This window comes from Sturnus vulgaris, chromosome 6 (assembly GCF_052056855.1).
Source record: "Sturnus vulgaris isolate bStuVul1 chromosome 6, bStuVul1.hap1, whole genome shotgun sequence".
In the NCBI taxonomy this organism is placed as follows: domain Eukaryota; kingdom Metazoa; phylum Chordata; class Aves; order Passeriformes; family Sturnidae; genus Sturnus; species Sturnus vulgaris.
In genome coordinates this window covers 20,975,270-20,993,725 of record NC_142248.1, presented here as the reverse complement: position 1 = coordinate 20,993,725, position 18,456 = coordinate 20,975,270, and the positions used below count along the sequence as shown (strand labels likewise).

General features: G+C 38.8%; 1 protein-coding gene and 1 long non-coding RNA gene across 3 annotated transcripts in view; one reads left to right on the top strand and one right to left on the bottom strand.

Moving 5' to 3' along the window:
* PRKD1 (protein kinase D1) overlaps positions 1 to 5,521 on the top strand; it is a 114,712-nt gene extending 109,191 nt beyond the window's left edge. For both annotated transcript variants that reach the window (XM_014891429.2, XM_088167220.1), the window contains 2 exons: positions 2,312 to 2,397; positions 4,559 to 5,521. In XM_014891429.2, coding sequence (XP_014746915.1) covers positions 2,312 to 2,397; positions 4,559 to 4,777 — 305 coding nt within the window. In that variant the 3' untranslated portion in view covers positions 4,778 to 5,521. The remainder of the gene's footprint in view (positions 1 to 2,311; positions 2,398 to 4,558) is intronic.
* Positions 1 to 18,456, bottom strand: part of LOC148223353 (uncharacterized) — a 241,709-nt gene that overhangs the window by 71,515 nt on the left and 151,738 nt on the right. The window lies entirely within an intron of this gene.

Sequence of the window (18,456 nt, the reverse complement as noted above, 5' to 3'; positions counted from 1 at the left end):
AATTAGGACCATCTGTTCCAGGAAAAGAATGGCTTGGCGCCTCTGGCAATGCTTTCTTTGTCAAAAGTCCTGAGATTTATTTTCTATCATTTCCATGATTGCTTTGATTTCCAAGATGGTATTCATCATCAGGAAGTCTGGGCTGCCTTAGTGTTAGTCTTCTGTTGCTAAGAATAGGTTTGTCTGTCAAACTAACTGCATAAATTCAGATAGACTGCCATGTACATTCCCATTTTCCTGGACATTGGTTTCATTGTGTACTGCCCCATGGCAGAAACACACGTAAAGCCCTAGGTGGCAATTTGAGCCTGCAGAGAGGAAGTCTCTGTTAAAAAAGAAAAGCTTTTCTATATTGTTGTGCAAAATACAACCTCAGAGATAATTGGTTTAAAGAATTCTGTCCCATCTCATGCTCTTGAAGCAGACAAGCTTCAGCTCCTTTTAATACCCAGCTGGCAACAAAATCCATCTGATGTGTTTCAGACCCAGTGCCCCTCAGTGATGCTGTGTGTCTGTGATACTTTCAAGACCATCTTTCCCTGTCACCATGATATAAACAGAGAAATAAAGATGTAAACCAGCATACTTTGGACATGCCAAAGGATAATGTGTCAAAATGGAAAAATTGTAGAAATGTTATCATTCCTTGTAGCTAGTCAGTTATTCTGAAATAACAGTAACATTCCACTGGAACACATGCTCAACATTTAGCACCACCTAATAGGATTTAACCTTTCATTGTAGCCTCATTTTTTAAATTTTTAATGTGTTTTGTTTGTTTGTTTGGGGTTGGTTTTTTTTTTTTTTGTAGTTTCATTCAAAGCTCATCAATCTCATTCCAGAGATTTTTCCAAATGGGTCACTCATTTCAGTTCCATGCACTGATCATTGGCTCATAGGCCTCATCCCTTCAGGCACCACAGCATACATACCTACAGGGTGAAAGAGTTGGATTTGTTCAGCCTGGAGAAGTTTGCAGGGGAGACCATGTAGCAGCTTGCACTCCCTAAAGGAAGCTAAAAGAGAGCTGAAGAGAGACCTTTTACAAGGCATGTAGTGATAGGACGTGGGGTAATTGCTTTAAACTGAAAGAGGGTAGGTTTAGGTTGGTTATTAGGAAGGGGTTGAATATTGGGAAGAAATTCTTGACTGTGAGGATGTTGATACAATGGGACAGGTTGCTCAGAGTGGTTGTGGATGCCCCATCTGTTGAAGTGTTCAAGATCAAGTTGGACAGGGCTTTGAGCAATCCAGTCTAGTAAAAGGTCTCCCTGCCCATGGTAGGAGAGTTGGATCTTTAAAGACCTTTCCAACCTAAACCATTCTGTGATTCTGTGAACCTCAGTGAATCATTGACTCCAAAACCATAGAAATCATCCAATTTGTCAAAGAAGCTCTCTCACTTTTCTGAAACTGCCGACTGTTGACTAGCAAGTAGAAGCAATGCTCAGTTCAGAAGAATGGTATTGCAGGACTTGGTGACTTACAAAACCTGATTTCTTCACTCAGGGACTGGGAAAGTGCTGCTGTCAGCTAAAAGTGACACTGAAAGTCTCAGAAAAATATATACATATATATTGTTTACTGTGGTACCTGAAGAATACTGCTCTTGGGAGGAAAATGTTAAAGCTGGAAGATTTGGTAATGAGGGAATATTTTCACTCAAAGTGGCCTTGCACCTTGCTGCTAAGAATGTGTGTGGGAAAACTCTATATATTATGCCTAGTGTTGCCCATCCTCTGCCTGTTTTGAGAAGCAGAATTCCCAAGCAGAGATAACACACTCTCACAGACAGGCTTGAGCCCCGTGCTGGGAGAGGTCACCGAGCACAGCCTTGAGATAAACTGTGGGTGCCCACAGCCCTGTGATGTGTCGGGGCAGGCAGTGCCACCCTTGTGCCAGGGTGAGCTGAGCCTGACAGAGCTGTGTCCCCGTGTCTGTGCTGCTGAGGTCATGGAATAAACCTGCTCCTTGCATTTCAGCTGTGCCTCGGTGGTCGTCTTGGTTGCCACTATGTGTCAAATCACACTATTGTAGACCTCACTTACATGAGTTTTTTTTCTCTTGAGCAGGATCCAAGTGAGAATTACGTTCAGGCAACTGTTCAGTAAAATAGTTGTAATCCCATTAGGAAGGGTTGCATGGGTACCCTCAGGTACATCAATATTGACTGCAGTTTGTAAAAAGCTGAAGTAAGAAGGGATAACTGCCCTCTTTTTACAACTACCATGTCTGTGTAGCTCTCTGTTTGCACGTCCTAGTTGAGACAAATACACTTAAACTGACATTTTCCAATATTATTTCTTTTCAGCCATCGATCTCATAAACAATTTGTTGCAAGTGAAAATGAGAAAGCGCTACAGTGTGGACAAAACGTTAAGCCACCCATGGTTACAGGTATTTCTACAAATTTCTTGTTTTTACTTTTGCATTTAGACTCTAAACATATAACAAATCTTCTTCATTAAGCACAGTAGAATCTAAGAAAACCTACAAACCTGAAGATGTTTTTAGATCCTTAGAGCCTTGTGCTTGTTCACCGATTTACCTATTTTCTAATTTCTAATTAATTTCTGAAGTATTAGATTCTACAACTAAACAGTCTCATGCTTTCAAAATACATCACAAAAATATTTTATTGTATTAGTCTACTGAGAAATTTATGTATATAAAAAAAACTCCTTGTAGTCATTTGACTTACATTATTTCATTGCCTGGAGTTTACTCTGATTCACTTCTTATTAAAATTATTCAGCAGGCTTTCGTTTCACAGTCATCACAAATGCTATTGAATTTGTGTGCTTGCTAGGAAAATACATTAATCACATTCAACTGAATTCTTCAACTAAAAACTGAGATGTAAGGAATTTTTAAGATGCTAGCAGTCTCTGTCTTGTGCTCACCGTATGATATGATAATTCTTTTTATCCTGGCAGCAGTCAAATCACTGCAAATTTAAGGCTTAAGACAGAGCAGGGAAGCAGGAGGGGGCAGCCCAGGTAGGGCATTGGGTCCCTCCCTGCAGGTGAGGATGGGCTGAGGCCAGACAGGTGCATCAGCATCTCAGATCTCCCAAGGGAGCTTTGTTTGCATCTAGGAAAGTAATTGTGGCACAGGCATGGGATAGACCAGATGCATAATCCCCAATCCCAAAGGAATCTTTATCAAAATAGAAAACTGGGTCCTGCTGCAGTATCTTATAGTTGATACTGTGTCTCAAAGTAGATGTTGACCTTCTGGTATGGGAGGAAAAGAGCTGTAACCACTGCACTCCACCTTTCTCAGGGACATTTATCTGGATCTTGCTTTTTTCCTCTCAGATTTCCTGCCCCTCACTATTTTTTCCCTCCAAGACTGCTCTTCTCCCTGGCAGCAATTGCAGAATGCCTGTGCTTGAGTCTTTGGGGAGCAGAAGAAGGTCTGCAGCAAGGATGCTGGCTATCTCATGTGACAGGACAGGGTCCTTCTCCTCTATATCCACTTTTATTGCTTGTTTAGTAGTGAGTGGAAGTGAACTAAGATGTGGCAGTTCAGCAGCAGCTCTAGCACTAGGAATGGGATGAGACCTCTGTCTAGAAGAGTCCTACCTTGCAAGCTAAGGAAAGATAACAGCAGTTATTTTTCCTTACAGGGCAGTGTTACAGGGCAGTGAGACTTAGTGGTGTTCTCTGAGAGGATGACTCTTAAGAAATAGGCCAAAGTGTATGAGATACTAAAGATGAAAGCTTTATGCATTTACTGTGTTTGGGCTTTGTGGTGCTTTGGTTATGTAGTTAGGATTGTGTCTTAGGCAGGGACAAGATGAAGGAGAAAAAAGAAAACAGGATCATGAGGAGACATTAGTCTCATGAGGCTCGGATTGGCTCTGTTACTGCAGTTTCATGCATGCTTTGGATGGGAACAAGAAAAGAAATTATTAAACTTGTATACTTTGGACAGATGAGTGGTTGCAATGCATGATGGTCTAAACAGCATGAGACTCAAACTAACTTCCAGCCTTGTATTTGACTCAACATGGAGTTCCAAATTACCTTAATGTTTACACTTACACGTTTCTTTGAGCAAACCAGTAATTTCCTAAGTTCGGAAAAGGAGTTTTTTCTAGCCCAAGCTGAATTTATGTTCTGCATCATTATACTGAGATGCAGACTCAACTGTCTTGACTGATACAGATCACTAGAATGTACATGTATGATTTAAAGATACTTCTTCCTTATTCACCTTGTGACTAGAATGAGGAATTGCTTTACCACCATGCTTCAGTTAGATATTATGGAAATCTGTGCATATCTGTACCTTTTGCAAAACAACCTGTAATATCTCAATACTATATACTTGTAACAATTTAATAAAATTAATTTATAAAAAAATCCTCTAGAGATGAAATTTATATCTTTAGGCAGATTTCACATTTATATCTTATAAGATTTTTCCATTCTAGAGCAATAGGGATGACCCTTAGATAGCTGAATTAATAGCACTTTGAGTGTTACGGATAGCAGAAGGGAATAGAATTTATTTTAGGAAATCTAAAAGTAATACTGTTACTCTTTTTCAGGACTACCAAACCTGGTTAGATTTAAGGGAACTGGAATGTAAAATGGGGGAACGTTACATCACCCATGAAAGTGATGACTCCCGGTGGGAACAGTATTCAGAAGAACATGGATTGCAGTATCCAGCACACCTTATCAGTCCAAGTGCTAACCATAACGAAAACACCAAGCTAGAAGAAACAGAAATGAAAGCCCTCAGTGAGCGTGTCAGCATCCTTTAAGTTGCATCCCCTATAATCTGTCAAAACACTGTGGAATTAATAAATACATACGGTCAGGTTTAACGTTTGCCTTGCAGAACTGCCATTATTTTCTGTCAGATGGGAACAAAGCTGTTATGCTGTTACACTGTTGATATATCTGAGTTGCCAAGACAAATCAACAGAAACATTTTTCTGTGACCAACTGTGTTGTATTTACAAAAGTTCCCAGAAACACTAAACTTGTTATTGTGAATGATTCATGTTGTATTTAATGTATTAAAACCTGTCTCCACGGTGCCTTTTCAAACTAGCGTTTTTCTTACTTGAGCCTCATTTTGGTAAGAGAGAACTTTCCCGTGAAGATCTCGGGTTTTTTTTGTGCATCGTTAGTATTGTAATTGTAAGCAAACTCTTGAAGAGTAGATTATAACTGCTGTTCTGTGAACAACTTCTACCATTTGAATAAAAGCTTTATTTAGTGTTCTAAAAATAGAAAAGGCAAAAAATAAGAATAGAATTGTACAGTTTCAAATCAGATAACGTGTATTTGTGTGTTTGTGTATGTAGATACACATGCACACAGTATAACTTGCTCTTAAGCCTAAATGCCTTAGTAAAATATAAACTGCAGCATGTCAGTTGTATTTCTCCTTTTCTTAAAATATTCTTCTCTATTATGAATATTCTCTAATATGTACATTCAGAAGCTAAATAACGTGTTGACTTTATGTATGTTTTCAATAAAAGTCTTGTTAAAATAGGTTCATTGATGAAACTTTCTGTTTAAAGCAATCCTGGAGTGGCACCAGAAGTATGTAGAATAAATTTATTAATCATTAAGAAGACAGTGTGGAGCTGGGTGGGAAAATGCTACTGGATAACCCCTGTACCTATCACACATATTTTACAAGAACCTAATCAGACTGATTTTGTTCAGTCAGATTTGAAACACGCTGAGGGAGTGGGGAAGTTGAGAATGTGTTAAAGGAATTTTAGTTTTTTGAGAAATGTGCTGCTTGTGCTTTTCTACTGAGTTCCACTGAACTGACAAAGTATTGCCCTTCCTTTAAAGATACTGTCATTTCTAACAATTACTTAGACTACCAATGCTAAGACATTTACTTTTAACAGTGAGAGACATTCAGGCTGCACTATAAAAACACGTGACAGAGTAACGCACTGAAAAGCTGAAATTTATTCTATGCTGTGGTCTGTCGTGGAAAAAAAACAGTTAATATATAGCTATTGAAAACTGAGGTTAACAATTTAAAGATAGATTGGATGAGAAGCAGAAGTATGCAAAGGTGAGAGCTTTGGACCTTTACATATGGTAAAGGACCACTGCTCAAATATTGGCTTTATGTTAGACTCATGAGCTCTTCACTAGATAAATCCATTCTTTCATTGAAGAAGAGCTTTGTCCTGAGAAAATTTTTGCCAGATACATAACATCACTAAGGTCAGAAGAATTTTTCCTCAGTATTTTGCACCTCTGCTGGGTAGTTAGTGTGTACTATAGAGGAAATGAAGAAAAGGCACCTCTATTCAAACAGAAAAAAGTTATAGTCTAGGAAATTAAAAAGTATTGCGAAAAATTATTTATAAATCTCTTCTCCTTCCTCCCCACTTTCTTTCCCTACTCCCACTTCCAAAAAAAACCAAAATATTTTTCTGCTTTAGGTCTCATAATCATGGCCTTTTGACATGTTCTGAAGCAGCTCTTGTCAGGCAAGGTCAAATGTGTCAACTATTCTGCCATGCTGTACTTTCTGCCATACCTATATTTTCTGTCAGGATGTTCCTACGAGACTGAAAATTGGCTAATCATTGGCCATTGTTTATTTTCTTTCAGTCTTAAGCTTAATCATCAATTGACTGTAAAGTAAACATAAAAATAGCTTTGGGCTGATTATCAAATTTTCTGTCAGTAAAAGTGTATGTGCTTGAGTATATTTAAAAGTAAATCCACTTATAGATGCACTGGTGGACTCATGGATATAGAAAGATTACATATATTCCATTCTATGAGCATTCCAGGGGGCAAGTCAAATAAACTAACTTTTCTAAAAGGAAATTAGGAGAATTACCAGACTCATATAAACTTTGTTCAGATGCTGATATCATGAATGCTCATAAGGAGCCTGGACATCACAGAAGTGCCTTAATTTTGTTGTCCCTTGGTATTTACTAGTAACAGATTTAAGCTCTGCTTTCATATTGATCAATTTAGGTGAGCTGGAATTTTATTAGTGACTTGGTTTCATTTACAATTAGTGTACTAACTCTTGAGTGAAGGTAGTTTTCAACAGCACAGATAAATTCTCAGAAATATCAAATAGCATAATGGCACTCTCTTCTTAAGCACGGACTGTAGTGTAGAAACTAAATGAGAAAGCAAACCACTGTAACTTCCAACAGCATGTCTAAGAAGCTGGGTGACAAAAACAAAACCTGCAACTTTCACTGAAGGAAAGTTCTACTGAGTATTTCTACTAAATCCCATGTCTGCTGAATTCTTTCATAACAATGCTTAGCATGCACATGAGTTTGCTAAGCACAGACCTATGTTAATAAACTTTTTCAATCTCATGGGGCACTTTCAGTAAACTGTTTGCCAGTGGAGCAGAGACAAAAGCATAAATTGATTTCTATTCTGAGACATTCTGACTAGCTACTAAACATGGTTTCCAAGGAACTCTTATTACTAGGGGCACATTTCACTTTTCTTCCTCTCCATGCCTGTTTTGTTTTTGTGGAGGTTTTTGAGCACTGAAGCTTGCTTCATCACTTGTGCAAATATTCAATGCTTTTCAAAAAATAATCTGCCAACAGCCAATATAATACATTAAAATTTTCCCTGCTGCTGTTCAAAAATATTACACTGTGAAATTTGAACTGTTTGCATTTCAGCCAGACAGATGAATTCACTGATTCCTAACTTGTAGCCTAAATGGGATCTTGCTCTTCCAGACACATCAGCATCAAAGTGTACTGAAGCAAATCTGGGGTTGTGTTGTCCTGTATAATTTTCCTTTGTATTTTTTACTCAGGAAAATGGAATGGTAAGCTACTCTGTGGTAATATTTCCATGGCCTTTACCATTTTCCATAACAGTTCCTGCAAATGCATCATGGAAACAAAACCAACAGTGGTTATGCTGCATGTAAGTGTTGATCTGAGGATCTGTTGATGGTATTTCCTTTTCAGCTACACCATATCCTATACATATCAAGCACATGTGTACAGGTAATCATATATCTGAACACATATTTATTGTGCCAAAACTTAGCTGTGGAGTGCAGAGAAGTATCCAACACATACTTGGAAATCAGAATTTCTGATTTATGTTAAGTTGCCATTTTCACTTAAATCCTTGGTAAGTCAGAAACAGTTTATCCAGTGTCTTGTCCAGTTTAACTAAAACAAGGTGAGCAAAAGCCTGTACTTGTACAATTTGTACAGCTCAAGTGTCATGCAGCTGCTTAGCCACATGTCACCATCCATCCATCCATCCATCCATCCATCCATCCATCCATCCAACCATCCATTCATCAATCCATCCACATCTTCACATCATAGGATGGAAAGGAATTCCCATCAGTATGTGTTTTTCTCCCATTTTCTCAGATATGTATCAGAACTCCTCATTCTCATGTTAGAAGGATCTCTCCAAAACCAATTGGATATTATACTTCTCGTGTTTTTCATCCTCCCTCCTCACTCCTGAAAAGCTTTCCTAGAGTCTCACCTCTCCAGCAGTTAGAAAATAGCAAATCCTGTTCTCATGTCAAGGCAATAGCTATCTGTTTTTTGTCTTAATAACAGTCCTTTTTGTTTTAGAGATTATTTGCTTTACATTATTGGATAAACCAACACCTCTTCTGCACACCTGAATTTATCCTGAACCATGAAGTCCATAGATGTGATAGAGAAAATGGTAACAAGCTGATACAGATACATCCTTTCAAATAAGGGAGAAAGGAAAAAAAAGGCCCTACTAGACAAATTTTAAGAATTAATCACTAGGTAGGTTAACCCCTATATACTGCTTCAGTCCATAAGACTGGGTGAAAGATCAGAGTTGGGTAATTATGGATTATGGTTCAGTATTATTCAGCTAGGTGTACCAAAATATTGGCATCCTGGAAAAGCTCTACTTCATGCAGATAGTCCAAAGACTAGTACCTGTGGTTGTTCAGCACCATAAACTTATTTAAACTTGCTACTTTCATAGAAAAGCAAGTTAGGTTTTTTTCCCTAGAAAAGTAGGTCATAATGTATGCAACAAAGGAAGTCAAGCATATACTGCACTAGGCACCTTCTGCCTCACCAGAACTGTGGCATCTGAACTAAAATCTCATATTCCTGGGGTTTCCCATGCATATGCCAGGTAGGAAAGAACTCAACCAAATCAAATGTAAACAAGAGAAACTCTCTTGGTAGATCAAGCACTTTCCAGTGGTGACAAATTTGGCATGTGAGTCGGATGCAATTTCACCTTGCTTTTTGCTTACCTTGTTTCTAGCAACTGGACTGAGTCAATGCTGAAATTGGAGCCTACTGGGTGAGTTTATATTTGTCTGTGCTTCTTGATGGATCATTGCTTTATTTCAGTGAAGAACAGGGAGCACACATAAGAAGAGTAAACTATTTTGCTGCCTTTCTAAGCACATCTACAACCTTGAACATCAGCTGCTCACAAATAAGAATTTAATAAAAGTCTACTTTCGTTTCAGACTGCAAACTTGCTCTTTTGAAAGGCTCCATGAAATGAAATGTTTTGCACGGGCATCTAAGCACTAAAGCCCTAAACTAATGGAATCTATCTCTTCTGTGAGTCTGGAGAACCTGAGGCCTCACTCTGCAGAAGTCTGCCAGGCAGGGTGCCAACCAGGGGAGCTACAAGGAAAACAGGCATGATGAAAATGTGCCTTTAAGGCAAATGCCGAAATCTGTAAGCATGTGTGTGCTGCCAAAGTTTGACAAAAATTGGCAGATTCTGTTGAAGTATTTCTATCAAGACAAAGTATTTTTCAATATGAATCTATGATACATTTGCCAACTATAACTTAAATAGTTTTCTGTATAACTTCCAAAATAAATAGTGACTTATTGGTAATGACCTGTGACACTTAATGGGGACTGTTTTTTCAGAGAGTGTTAGCAACTACCCTGTGAAAAGCAAGTAGATGTTGGGTTCCTCTGTTGACTTAGGCATATAAAAACATGAATTATTGAGCAGTTAGGTCACTGAATTTAGTACATGGAAACTTAACTGACATGTTCTTAAAAAAAATAAAACTTGACTTGAGGGACCTGGCTCACATTCACCAAGTAAACAGCTGCAGCAGTTTAAGATGTTACTGTCTCAGCCTCCAGCTGTTTGTTACTGGCCTTATAACAGAGCAAAAATAGAATATTTCAACTCTTCTGGCTGACACTCAGAAGAATCTAAGCACAGTTTTTATCTTAATGTTTAAGTTAATTTGTCCAATTGTGAATTAGAGCTGTGATGCTTCATTCTGCCAGCTCTGACATCTGGAAAAGGAGCAGGAAGGAGGGTGAGGGCATTCTGCTGCTGTATCTGAGTTTGCCAGAAGTCACAGGTCAGAGTACTTAACTGTATTTCTCAAAAGTAAATTATGCTTGCAAGCATGAATCCCTGAGGGTTTCTAGGTGTTTCAGGCTTTCTGATTTCTTCTGAAATAGGATTTAATGTCTTCAGAGACTAATTAGACACTGTTGAGGTTTCTAAGCTTGCCACTTTTGCTCATGGCATTGTATCTCTGTGCTTACCACAGATGACCACTACATGTTATGAATAGGAATCTTAATAAAAACAATAATTTAGGTGATTTTAAAAGCTCATGCTAATATAAAATGTATGTATCCACCGGCTTTATTCTGTCATCTGCCAAATGGAAAAACAATGAAGAATATACATGGTACTAAGTGGTGAAAAGTTAAAGTAGGCATTTGGCTCACAGCTCCAGACTGGAAAACCTCTAATAGGCAAAGTGAGATTTACTGGTAAAACATAATGGTTGTAGTTTTTCTTAAGGAAATAAGGAGATCTAAATAAGGAGCACTTTTAATGTTCCTGGGTTGAACTTGACTTCACCTTTATCCTAATGGGAAGTTTTGCACATCAAAGTTCCATCTGGAAAATGGGCCAGTTCAAGATTAACTGCTTTCACTCTGATGATAATGACCTTTTCATATTCATTGTGGTCTGAAAACAGCCTCTTTTGGCTAAAAAATGCAGATATATGTGTATGCATATACACTAACATTAAAGTTGGAAGAGTTCCTACTAAACACACAGTCATCAGAAAGTTCTTATTTAATGCTCAAATACACCTTCTCATTCTCAGAGCTCAGTAAAACATGAAGGAAAAATTCCAGAGACTGTTGCTTTCAAGATCACTACATTTCAGGAAATTCAGAGAAAGTTTTAGGATTAGGAAGCTGAATGCATTTCCCATAAAAATCGGGAAGAGCACAAAGCAAAGCTTCTAGGTATCCAGTATACCTGTTCCCCTTTTTGCAACAATTGAGATGCACAATATTTTTACATATTCTAAAAATTTATGACTATTAGTCCCTTGCCTGTGAGAAAGAATAAAACTGTTTGAGCTTCACAGCTAGGGTAACACAGGTTTGCATGCATGAACTGGCTTGCTCTAAACAAGCTCACATTAATTAAAAAAATCAGTCTCAGTACAAGAGTACTTACACAGACAGGTATTATCCTGACATATCTTAGTCTTCTTATGGATTACTGACACTTGGAAAATGCAATATTCAAAAATATGCAGGAATGTACAATATTCTCAGTCAGGTCCTCATTATGTTTCTATATTTAACTACATTTCTAGATGGCAAACTGACAAAGAAAATAAATGAATGGCTTGGGCACAGAAAGCAGTAACCTTGAACCCAAAGCCAAGGCAGGCATACTAAGTGATATAGTCTCATATTTCCAGTTAACTTAGATGCATACAAAGACCCTTAGATGAGATGTTCTGTGGGAGGCAAAGGGTATACTGTGTCCATAAAATGTGAATTATAATCCATTTACAAAAAATCTCCTTGTCACACATTTGAAGTACTCGTAAATACACAGACTCCCTGTAACTACAACCACAGTTGCCTCAGAGGTCACAGTGTCTGTAGCTGACTGCAGAATGAAGGCACAGCCCTTGAAGTCCTAATGACAGGCATGTCATGGCATGGCAGATCCATAGATTTCCAGCCTTGTTTAACACAAATCTCTCAGCACATTGCTAATAAAGTACTGTGACAAAGTAAAATATAGTTTCATAGCATGTTAGATTAAACTTCACCTGTGCATATCCTGTCTCTGTGCAAAATGTGGAGTTCGAGGTAGTACAAAAGACACACACACAGAGATTTGTCTGTCAATGATTGGTGACAGCAGTAAAACCCTTCCCAGTGCTATATGAAAAAGAAGCATGGTTGCATGACATAATTTACTCTTTTTAGCAAAAGGACAGAGGTGTCAGCAACTGTACTAGAAATACAATTTCTTCTGTGTCTTGTTTCCCAGCCTTCTGGTCAAAACTGACCTTGTTTGTCCCTGGAAGCATCTTGTGACTGGGCTCCAGTTCTTGGGGCAGGAAGTGCCCCCTGGCCCTCCTTGAAAAGCCTCAGGGCTTTGCCCTTGCTCAAGCCCTTGCAGTGCCTTTCTCATCTCACAGCCCCACTGTCTCCACGTTACTGCAGATCTGCTACACGCTTCTGCTTTTGAGGGGGCTCAGGCAGCTTTTGGATGGAAGAAAGGAGACTGCCTTCCTGCTCTTCCACTCTTACAGCAGACAGCATACAAAGATAATAACTCCATGACTCTGAGAAGGAGACAAGAGTGTAGGCAAGGTACTGCAGAGGATGCAGGACTAATATTATAAATGCTGCAATATTCTGCATGCTTAATAACTTTCCTATCACACATATTTAAAATCTTGATTCACATATTCCCTGTCTAATTTGTTTTGAGCACACTTATTCATGTATTCATAGCCTTAAGGGTGATGAAATTAATTTATTACTCTCAATAATACTCTCTCTATATTTGTACTCTTTTGTTGGCTAAGCTGGGGCTTTTACCAGTAAAATTATATTGGCTCAACTAATAAATAGACATATTTATATGAGCACAAAAGTGTGTTATAACTATAGTGGTTAAATCTCTACTCATACAAAAATAGATACACAAAATTATCATTTTAACTAAGTTCTCATAAGTAGCCCAACTTTACTGTTGAGACAAAGCCTTAGCCTCGTCTTTCAAATCTCTTTGCCAAGTAGCTGTCATCATCTTATGATGCAAACAACCATGCATTTGCCTGAAACCACCAAAGCAATAGTTTTTGAGCCAAGTGGGTAATATCACAATTCTAGATTGAACTCAAACCAGTGATCAAAGACAAAAAATGCCAGGGCACTGCCAATTTTCTGAGCCATCCAGTAACCATTAGCTTATGTTGTCTGATTTGCATGACAATTGTCAAATAAGAGGCTGTGTGATTTTACTCCGTTACCAATTTATTTTCAGACTTTGGTGATTTTGAGGTGCATTTTTAAAAAATTTTTATTACGTATTAACAACTTGGTATTCCCAACGCAGTGCAGACTCTGACCCTGTACCCGCGCTGCTCGGCCCGAACCGAGGGGAGGGGAGGGGAGGAGAGGAGAGGAGAGGAGAGGAGAGGAGAGGAGAGGAGAGGAGAGGAGAGGAGAGGAGAGGAGAGGAGAGGAGAGGAGAGGAGAGGAGAGGAGAGGAGAGGAGAGGAGAGGAGAGGAGAGGAGAGGAGAGGAGAGGAGAGGAGAGGAGAGGAGAGGAGAGGAGAGGAGAGGAGAGGAGAGGAGAGGAGAGGAGAGGAGAGGAGAGGAGAGGAGAGGAGAGGAGAGCTCTCAGCCCGCGGCCCCGTGCCCGCCTCGCCCCCTCCTGGCCAGCCCCGGCACTGCAGCGCTCCCTGGGGAGTGCCAGTGCCCGCCTGCCGCGCTGCTGTCAACGTGAAAACGCGGTAAATTCACCTTAAGGTAGCTACTAAGCCTCCCTCCGTCTGGTGTCAGAAGGTTTCGGAGTTTCCGCTGCTGCTAATTATTCTGTGTATCAGAACAATAAGGTTCCCCCTGCCTTCCATTTGCATAAAAAATCTGTACTTTCTTTTTAAATATAGAAACAGACGCCAACAGCTAGAAATGGATATAGTACTTCTGGCAGCTTCTAGGCAGCAGAGGTCACGGGGCAGTGCTGCCAAGCAACTTACAGGCAGCCACTTCCAACTAAATTATAAAATAATGCTGCATAGGAAGACAGCTGAATGTCCCGCTTTCAGTTCAAAAGCATTTAATCCATAAGACAATAGTAAGATGCATTCATTGAAATGATTAGTGGTTTAATTGATAATTAATGTTAGACAAAGAGTGGCTATGAAGTAAAAAAGCTTTACTTGCATAAAAAATCTTTAAGCAATTTGAATATAAATAAGATCCTGAAAGTTCTTTAGAAAAGTTGAGTAAAGAAAAAAAATGTATTCATGAGCAAAAATTATTCTGGTTTAATTCCTACCAGAGAAGGCAAACACAATATTTTTATCTCTAGATCAAAGTGATTTTTCTTTGCACTAAAGAAGCATATTTGGAAAGGCAAGTTAAAAACCACAGCTACACTGTAATGAGATACACTAGGGAATATAAAAAGAAAGGTAGGATATTCAACTACCAACAAGTAGATGGGAGCTGATTATCGCTCTTAGACTTCTTTTACCTGGTTACTTTTTTACTTCTTTACCTGGTTACTTTTATTCTTCCTGTTTGGTCCCAGATCTCTTTTGCTTTCAAGCTATCCAGTATCTGGCAACTAATGTATGTTGAAAATGTTGACCGTTTACTTTGTTATTTACCATTCTGATTGTAATGTCTCCCTAAGTATGTTTTGAAGTCTTCAGCTGGTTTTTTTGCACACCTAGATTCCCAGCTGTATCGAGTACTTTAAAGTGTAGCTCACATCTGTCTATCATTAGAGTTCCCCGAGTAAAAATTCTGCCACTTACATAATTTGACCTTTCCCAGTAGATGTGCAGTTCACTTCTCCATTCCCTTGCAAATTTTTCTGTTGTAATCCACACACTACTTGAGGCAACATTTTTCCTATTTCTTTTACTACCATTTCAACTTATCTGCACATTAGGCCTCACATGGTAATAGAAATAATCTCTTCTTCTGGCATATCTTCCAGCATGATTTTCATGGGACTGCTCCCAAAATTGGCCATGGTTGGGTTCCTTTATGAATTTTACACTTATCAGGGGAAACCAGCCACAGCCTGGAACTGGCCAGTTTGGTACTGGATTACCTTTGCATCTGCTTCTTCTCTTTGGCTGGGAAGATTGAGAGGATGGCAACAGGATGGAAGCATGGAAAAACATGGGCAAATAGGTGGCAAATTAAAATGCAAGACTGCTTTCCTCCAGTCAAAAAGATAGAGGTTTTGTCTGATTAAAACTTCGGAGTATGATAATACTGTTCAAGTACAGGGTAGAGTAAGTTTAGTGCTGGCTTCTTAGAATAGAAACGTGAAGAAAAACAATCAAAATGGAATCTGCAACAGTGAAGTCCTTACACAAAATACATTCATTCCTGCTTGTAAATGGAGGTTACCCACACATGCTGGAGGCTACGTTTCTGCAAACATAGCTCACCTGTCATCCTACAGAAATTTGTGTATCAAATCTAAGGACAGGAAAAGCCAAATTCACCTTCACTAAGAAATTTTCCAGTTTACAGACACTGTATCATAAGTTACCTACTGCGTGGTTTTGAACTTTATAGTATATAAGCCCTTTGCAAATTTTATTTTATTGATCTTTATAGAAGTAATGTGAAGATCAAACTGCCATCACTTCTGTTCCATGTTCTTTCTGTTTGTTAAAAGCATTGAGATACATCTCAGTTAAGCATCTTTTTTCACAGTAGCAGCCTAGTCTGGCAGAACCAGGACAGAAAAAGAACTAGACAAAAAAATTTACAGTATCTTTGCCACAATGCAACTGTATTAATCTTTCTGTATCAGTGAAAGAAATTAGTGACTAAGTTCAGGAAAACAGTTTTCCCCAGTGTAGTATCATGGAATTAGATTCATTACTTGTATATTTCACTTATTCCGCTGTGATATCTTAGTATTTCTGAGTTCAACCATACTTTATTTCTTAGATCTGAAAAGTGAGCCCTTGTAAGGCTCTGGACACAGCATTCCAACATTACTAGTCCCACCTGAAATCTGATGACATATTTCTTATTTCTTAGGCATGCTATCAGTCTCTTCCAGTGTACAGTTTCTTTGTTTGTCAAATATTCTTAACCCACTCTGAATTGCACTACTGCTTCCCCAAAATGTGGTGGCTTAGGACCTGCACTGTTATGCAGGCTCATTGCTTTCTGTCAGCATCATCTAACTGGATTTTATATTATTTGATACTTATGAAACAAATAAATGAAAGCAACTTGAGCAGGAAAAAACAGTCTTTTCCAGAAGCACTGGGTCTATATCCTGAAATTCTGTTCTAAAATACACTGTTTATAAAATCTTGTTTCCTATTTGAATATTCCTTATTAAATAAGAAAACAGACATTAGCAGACAAAGTGATATAAGTTACTTTGTTTACCTCTTCAGGGGTATGGCATTAAAATGGAAAATGTAAGAAATTTGTGGGGGCAAGGATTAGCTTAGCAAATTGCTACCAGGAGATGGCACCATTAACAAAATAATTTGACTGCCACATATAAGTTCCTCTCGACCACCTCTGTGTCTGAACGCTTTAGCAACTCCAGGTGCTGTCTGAGTGTGATCCTGTATATCATTTATCCAGGCAATCCTTGCATGCCAGCGATCCCAGGCATGGGGAAAGGGTCCTGCATCACTGGTGACTTTTTTGCTCCTGTTGGCAGATCAGGACTTACCAAGCACAGGAAGAGGCTAGGAGATACTGGGCAGCATTTTCCTCTCTGATAAGCATATACTGATTTGGAAATAGGATTGAGGGGATATATGAGTGTAATATATATCCATATGTAATAGGTTGGGGGACTTTATTTATTTTAAAACTGTATTTTACTCTGCCATATGTAGGTTGCCACTAACTCGCATGAAGACCTGAATGCAGTGTCAGAGGAGGGCTGATGTGAACGGACTAGCTCCAATCACAGCTGCAAGAATCAAATGCAAATGTTTAAACACTCCTTCCCAGAGGTTGAAGGTATGACATTCTTTGCCACCCTTCCAATGTCTCTAAAGAATAGGATTAAATTATTTTATATTTACAAACCTACAGGGAATCCAACTTAAAATGACAAGAATTTAAAGAGAGACTTTACCTGAGACTTTACCCGAGACTTTACCCTACCCTGCTCTGAGAGCATCCCTGTGGTCGAATTGTTTCTGTGAAACGTGAAGGAAAGATTTTGGCTGATGGCAACAATGTCAGAATTTCACCTGTTAACTGCAGACAAACTGGAGCTCTGCACTCACACAGCTTGCAGGATCGAATCCCCGATGTGACAGGAAGCAAAATATTTGCCATGTGTTTCATTTCAGTTTTAAGTACTTCAGGTTTTGAATCCTCTCGGTTAAGTAATTGATGTTTGAATGCCCTGTCTCCTGCTTGGTATTTTAAAATAAACCTTTCTACAGCACAGATTATGAATCAAAACAGCTGCTGAAGCTGAAAGCGTACTTAAGCAGCAAGATGGCTCTTTGTGAATCATAGTAACTAGTCTTACATATATTACTTTTGCATCTAGGGAGCTAAATTTCATGTACTTTGTTTAAAAAAATCATTATATAGATCTGGTGTTTACAGATTGTTTTTTAATGTTCTCCCTCATCACTTCCTGCCAAAAAACAATGAACTAAAAAAATCCCTTGTTATCCATATTTGTTGTCAAACTTGTGTTTTTTGTATGCCACAGCATATGAGATTATGAATAAATCTTTTGTCTTCTGCAAGTACAGCCAGAAGTCATCAAAATTCATTTTTACAAGCATTCCAGTGAGCTGTTTGCAAGACAGTTGAACTCTGTCATAGAAGCCCCTCCAGGCATGGTTAAAACACCTACGTTATCACTTGTTCATTGGTTGCATGGTGAACTTGTAGAGGGCTGAATAAAGAAAAGAAGACGAGGGTTCAAAATTTGACTTTCTAATGGGGTTAGGTCAGGAGCTGTGTGTATGTTTCACTATAGAGAAACCAGGCCATGAAAACACGCAGGGGTAATAAATTTCTCTGCAATAAAAATTGTGATGGAAATGCTGTTGTAAGACTGGATTTCATTTTCTTGAAGCATGCAAGTGCCCATGTAAAATCTAGGTACAAAAACTTCACTCTTCTACTTAAACAGAAAGTGAGGTGATTCTCCCCCTCTTCTCAGCCTTGGTGGGGCCATGTCTGGAGTACTGTCCAGTTCTGGGCTCCTCTCATCAAGAAGGACATTGAGCTCCTGGAGAGGGTCCAGAAGGGGCTACAGAAAGCTATTAAGGGACTAGAGCATCTTTGCTATGAAGAAAGGCTGAGGGGGCTGGGCCTGTTCAGCCTGAAGCAGAGAATGCCAAGAAAAGATCTTTTCAATGCATCAATACATAGGAATATCTTAAGAGCAGATGTCAAAGGAATTG